The sequence below is a fragment of the Saccostrea echinata genome, unplaced genomic scaffold (genome assembly GCF_033153115.1).
Source record: "Saccostrea echinata isolate AGI-Se365-2 ecotype Australia unplaced genomic scaffold, CSIRO_AGI_Sech_v1 ptg000033l, whole genome shotgun sequence".
NCBI lineage: Eukaryota > Metazoa > Mollusca > Bivalvia > Ostreida > Ostreidae > Saccostrea > Saccostrea echinata.
Genome location: NW_026889782.1, coordinates 16,393,120 through 16,400,000, shown reverse-complemented (window position 1 = coordinate 16,400,000; position 6,881 = coordinate 16,393,120). Strand labels below are relative to the sequence as shown.

The 6,881-nt window shown below is 31.5% G+C and overlaps 1 protein-coding gene across 1 annotated transcript in view; it reads left to right on the top strand.

Annotated features, from left to right (window-relative positions):
* Positions 1 to 2,183, top strand: part of LOC133198704 (uncharacterized) — a 3,021-nt gene extending 838 nt beyond the window's left edge. The window contains exons 1-2 of the mRNA XM_061334725.1: positions 1 to 372; positions 1,744 to 2,183. The exon at positions 1 to 372 is cut by the window's left edge and continues 838 nt beyond it. Coding sequence (XP_061190709.1) covers positions 214 to 372; positions 1,744 to 1,914 — 330 coding nt within the window. The 5' untranslated portion in view covers positions 1 to 213 and the 3' untranslated portion in view covers positions 1,915 to 2,183. The remainder of the gene's footprint in view (positions 373 to 1,743) is intronic.
* Positions 2,184 to 6,881: the final 4,698 nt, after the last annotated feature.

Genomic DNA, 6,881 nt, shown 5'->3' with positions numbered 1-6,881 from the left:
GGAAAACTATTGCATCATTTTGAGAGAAAGGAAGGGGATTCTGATTTCATATTAACTTTGAAAAATGCTGTTGGACAGTATCTTGCAATACGATAAACTGACAATAATGTGCGGATGTTTTCAGAGAAATCCAGTGCTTTAGATCCACTAACCAAAGGCTAGCCCTGTCTTCAAGCAGAAACTTGGGAAAGATTGGTAGACAAGTTGTCTGTGATGGACTTTAATGTAAATTCAATCAAGACAGAGACAGATTCTAGACCAGTGATACTAGTCAACATTCCACAAGTAAATCACATTCCTCTGCCAGCACTTCCAAACATTCCTGCTCACCTCGGGTCTGGTAATTCAACTGATGTTGATTCAGATGATGAGGTAAATTAATTTGTATTTTTAGCATTTGATTAATAATTTGATTAAATTGTAATACATTTTCAATGAATTAGGATTCAATATTCATCATTGAGGTTTGATTTCATACAGGGTGTTTCATAATATATGTTACATTTTGAATCTTCAATTTAACAAACACAAGAAAAAGATACAAACAAGTGATTTTATCAATCTGATGAATGTATCCATAAGATTCATTATGTACAATTACCAACTGAAATATTAAACAGTGGACGGAATCTCAAACATTAATGAAAATCAGCGAAATTTCTAAATTAGGTCATTTTTGTTAAGTTGAATTTCACAACGTCATAGCCCATATTAAATGTTCTTAGCGATCTCCTCTTTTTCAACTACAAATAAAAGTTGCTTCTCGAAATTTGTATAACCTTGTCACACATTTTTGCTTATACACTCCTCATTTGAAGGTTTATGTTTCTTTTGAGCTCATTCAGTATCCGCAGTCTAAGATTGTAGACCCTATTCCTAAAGAACCCCTACAGAAAAAGGCCTAAAAATTGAGATTGGCGAATGCAGAGTTCAAACTCTTCTTGGGGTGTTGCATTATTGAAAATTTTTGTACGCTGATAACTTCATATCATATTTCAAAGTTCAATATATGCTGGAAATGCTGATATTGCCAGCATAAATTTTCTGAAAACATCCATTTCTCAGGAGTTTGCTAAACTATCTAAGAGTCTTCACTTCACCAATTAAATCTTCGGTTCTTAAAGTCTTAGGTTTTCTGGAGTACCGTGTCATTTATCGCATAATGCCCGCCCATGTCCTTTAATTTTGTTACTAGCCTTCTGATAAGCATCCTCAAATCTTCTATTCTTTTGGAATATTTCCTTTTATCAACATCTGAATGAATGAATATTGGCGACATATATTGAAAAAAAAAGTTTCACAATTCAGCAATATGTTGACAAGTTTAGTCCTAATGAAAAATATTCAAATTATGACATCGGTGTTTATGTCACAATTAATCTTTGTAATACCATGATTTCCTTGACTTTTTCACATGGAACAAAAATGCAGGATTTGTTGTTTAAAATGGTATAAAGTTTGTAATAAATATGTAATAGGTAAGAAAAATAATTAGATTTAAAAATGTAACATATATTATGAAACACCCTGTACAAATGATTGTTGGTTCTAAAAATCTCATATATGTGTCATTTATTAAGAATATAATATAATAAAAATGTATATATAGAATCTAAAATAATATGTAAATGGATTCTAAAAATAAATTGTGTAAAAGATAGTTTTGAAGAAAAAAATAAAATTATAAGCATCAACTGTTCAACCTTATTGTCATCAGATATCTCATTCTCTATCCCTTTTCAGATTTCAAAACCTAGTGAACAAAAAGTAGCAAGAACTGCTTTAGAGTCTTTGTTTGGGGAGGATGATGTTTTAGTCACAGGTGACGAATTCATAACTCCTGCTGAATTAGCAAGAAAAGAATTAGAAAGTTACAAGGGACATAAACCAGCTTCGATGAAAGATAACCCCTAACAGTGGTGGAAGGAAAATGAAGTTTATTTTCCAAAACTGGCCAGGCTTGCTCGCACATACTTCTGTGTCCAGGCAACATCTGTTGCCTTAGAGAGAGTGTTTAGTACTACGGGAGACATTGTTTCTGCAACGAGGGCCTGTTTGAGTCCAGAACGTGTGAATGAATTGGTCTTTTTGAAGAAAAATATGAAATTTTAAAATGTTGACTGTTAATTATTCATGATATGAATACTGATGTCTAATTTTTATCTGCTTCTTTTTCTCTTGGATCATGGACTCAGACAGGTCCTTGTTGTTATTTGTTGAAATAAACTGTAAAAAAAAAATCAGTTGTTTCTTTGTTTATTACAGTTTTTTCTAGAAAATAAGACTAAATTAAGAATAGGTACAGTATATTGGATATCGCAATCAAATGTATCGTATCGAAATCTTGGCACCAATACAGAGCCCTAGTTCGAACCCAACAAATACCACATTATTGTTTTAATAACAGAAAAAGTTTTGCCGGGAAAATGTTCCTCAGAAAAGAAAGGTTTTATTTTACAATAATTTCATAAATCTCAATAAAGGGAACGCTACTCTAAATACTTAATTCACAAACTGATCATCATGATTTTACATGTCTGAAGCTTTAGGCATTCTGCACGTTTTGTTCACCCATCTCCTTTATGATCCAATAGCCCATGATTTAGGACTCAGAGTTGAAATAAGTTGGTCAGATTTGAAATTAAATTACATCTTTGAAAATTCTTATTACTTTTGAAGATGTATAAAGCAAATTGTTCCAATACAGGTGGGCTCAAAAATTCATGATATTCAGGTGACCGTCAGGCCAACTTTAAAATAATGTTTGTTTGCCCTCTCCCCACAAAGGATGAAAAAAATGGGTCGGTAGGTGAGAAAATTGTTTTTCTCTGAAAATTTCAATTTCAATGCTAAATTTTTAAAATCTGGGGGTTTTTTTGGGTTTTTTTCAGAATTAAAAAAAAAATAATTGCTTCCTGGAGGTTAAAAAAAGTTTTGAGTAGAACCATTTTTAGCCAGTCGGTCGGGAGAGGGCAACCAAACAATTTTTTAAACATAGCCTCATAGACGTCTTGTTAAAAAGAAGTTAACAAAATCAATTTACCTTGATATTAATTTATTTTATACTTTCATGTAAATAAGTTGAATATGGATCGTCAAAAAACATTTGTTCAAAAACATTATTACCCTCTGAATGATGAAATCTAGCCATCCAGCTTAGCAACAGTCATAATTGCTTGCCGACGGTCGCTATTCCAACACTGTTATCTGCGCAGAATTTATGTTCACTGTTATATGTATCTGTATAAAACATTCAGCATAATGTCATAAATATTGCGTGCAGTTGAGGGTAACATTGACAATTTTCACGCTTCACAACATTCAATGTTTATAAATATTATACTTTCATGTAAATTAATTGAATCTGATTCGTCGAGAAACATTTGTTAAAAAACACTATTACCCGCTGAATGATGAAGCCACGCCCTCCAGCGTAGCAAAAGTCAACATTGCTTGACGACGGGTGATATTCAAAAAAAGTGACTGCGCAGAATTTATGCGCACACGGTTCACTGTTATATGTATTTATATAAAGCATTCAGTATAATATAATAAATATTGCAAGTAGTTGAGTGTAACATTGAAAATTTTCACAACCTGTATTTGTATAAAACATTCAGTAAAATGTAATAAATATTGCTTGTAGTTGAGTGTAACAGTGAAAATTTTCACCCCTCGAAAACCGGCTGCGCTTCGGTTGACAAAGGTTTTCTTGGGGTGAAAATTTTCAATGTTACACTCAACTACATGTAATATTTATATAATCACATGTTAAATCCCCCTATTCAGTGGATATCTCACAGTTTTGACGTCTTTTTGTCTGATGAAGTGTAATGATAAAATAGTATAAAACATATGATAGCAATGTGTAAAATATGTGATAAAAGAATCTTCCATGGTTTGTTGTTTGATATGGTTTCTATCCAACTCTATGTGTTTTCTTTCTTCTAGCTAAGACTCATGGATGGTAAATGGATTAAAATTATATCAATCCACAAACCATCAGTGATGCTATATTTCTGATTTGAATGATATTCTTAGTGACTATTGAAATTGTACTTTCCTTTTCAGGTGAGACATGCGCGGGAAAAACAACTTTAATAAACCTGCTGATAGAATACAATTTATTTAAGGACAGTAACAGTCCTTCGACATCAGCAATGGTGTTCCTCCACTATAATGAGGAATATACGATCAAAGTATATAAAAAGAAAGGACTCCGAGATAAATTGCAGTTCAAGGCATGTGACATTACACTACTAGCCTTAAAAAGGTACTTGGAGGAGTTCACTACAAAAGCGAAATATTTCGTTCATGTATTTTATCCTGCACCAATCTTAAAGGTACGTTGTGAATTAAATGCTGAAATTTATTAATTATCTTCATTCATTTATGAAAATTAAATACTTGTTGCTTATTAAAATTATACCGTTACTTGTATGATCTTTTTAGGCCAATAATAAATTGATGTTTTATGTACTCCGACCGACCGGTAAAAATCAGCCCACCTGTTCAAAAGCAAAATCCACTCACAGTATTGTAAGTTTGTGCTCAGTTGTATGTGCAGAGTTTAACAATTGAAGACACCCGGTGAATCGTAAACATTAACAACAACATAGCTCGTGCCCTGTTTACAAAAACAGTTTACGTTTCACGGGTGTGTTCAATTTGTTAAACTTTGTACACATCACAGAGCATGGACTGACAATACTGGTGAGCTGGTTTTGCTTTCGAACATTTCTTCTCTGAAATTTTCTGGATTATAGATGTATTATTTTTTATTAATACATATCAAAATCGCTTCTTTTCCTAAATATTAAGTATAAAGTTAACATTTGTATAAGTGGAAAGATGTGTTAATCAAACGCGTCCCGGAATTCGTAGTTCCAATAATTTCCAGATAAAATAAGTTTTTAATTATATTTTCGTGCGAAATGCTATTGCAATATATAAGTCGTGATATTATACCAAAAATTTGAGAAAATATTAAGTTCAAATCTGTTTAAGCAACTTTAAAGGGTGAATTTAAAAAAAAGACCGAACACATATTTATCAATCTGCTCTAAAAATACAGGCGATGTGAATAAATTTCTATGGCTATACGTATGTCTTTTGATATTGTTTAAATTCCTGCCAGATAAGTCATTGATATCTTCTTAAGTCGTAAAAAAGGTATGTCCAAATATGATGCTGAAAATGTCAGGAATGTCACACCTTTTGTGACATTTTTAAAAGGTAATATACTTCAAAGATCTGTGAAAATAAATCTTTTAATTACAAGATCCATCTCTGTTGCAGAACCATATTCTGGGATCGGGATTGCAACACATTTATCTAAAGATTCAAGTTCAATGACGAAATGACTTCTATTCATTCTAAAAACCATTACTTGATCAATAGAATCTATTCGAATAATTAAATACTTAATTAATGACAGCTTTATTTTTGAAGTCTGTCTCTTTCCATTTTATCAATCCAGATGCGTAAAACAATAATCAATCAATCCATATGTGTTTTATCTTTTCTAACATTAATAGGGAATAATTTAAGATAAGAAGCCTGGTTAAACAATTTTATACGTTTTAACCATGAAGTATTGGGACTATAAATATTGCACAATTTCGTTACAATTTGCTGTTGCCATAACTTTATGAATTTTTGTGTCCTATGTTTTTCACTGCAGTCAGGAGTGCAAGACTTTTATAATTATCAATGAACTTCACATGGCTTTACTAAAATATAAATTGCAGAAAATGTTCGATTATAATTGAAGTTTAAATCAGTATGAATGTCTCCAAATTACAGACATTTTTGGACATTTTACAGTCAATTCACAGGAAAAAATTGCTTTACAAACTTCAATGAGATATTGTTATAATTTTTAAAACAATGTTTAATAATAATAATAAAAAACCATATCGGATCTCAGGAGTGGATCAAAAGAAGGTGAAATAGAATCGCTTCAAAATTTAGTATTTGTTTTAAGAAAATATATTTCTTTATTATTATTTTATTTTTATTTTTGGCTTACGTTTGAAATATTGACTAAATGGACAAAAAAGTAATTTTTGGGGGAATTTATTTTATCATACTTCTTTCATGTTAAAACTGTTAAATCCAGAATTGAGGCAATTAATGTAAAACAACAATAAAAGGGCATTTTTTTCACATATACAAAAGGAAAAACTCTGTATACTCAATCAAGGTCTCGATTAAATCATTTATATACCCGACACAAGTACGAAGGATAAAACACTAGAATTTCTTCTGGTTTTGTATTTCATGAAGGATGTAGCAACATTTTCTTTTCATCAAATGAGTCATTGTTTTTGAATCCACCTTAAAGCTGTGCAGCTTTCTTGTGTACGAGGGCTGTCAAGAAAAAAAAAGAACAATGGTGTTTTCGTCATCTTTAATGGTCTAATATACACATATTGTATACCAAAAATGTTAATTGTAAAGATCTTAATCAAATTGGTTAAGTTATAATTTTTTGAATCTATTTTTTTTAAATCGAAGTCTCATAGATTCGCAGAATGCGTTCACGGCCCATACAGTCTTAAAATTATGTTAACTTTGTAATAAATTTGGATTCAAATGATGATGTAAACATTAGCTGCTTTTTAACTAAGCCAACTATGAAATTGATTTGAAGGCAATTTTCCTGAATATCGTATGGGCGAGCTCGCTTCTTAAAATGTGCGAAAGTGATTAGCGACGTCGTCCATCCGAAAGGCTTAGCGTGCAGCAAGAAATTATGACAGTTGAACTAGTGGAAATCCGTCAGAGACCGCAAAAATAATTGAATCAGCAGGGAATTGAAGAATATTTCTAGATCGTTAATTTACAAACGGTAAAAAAAGTTTCAAGACGGTTTATTC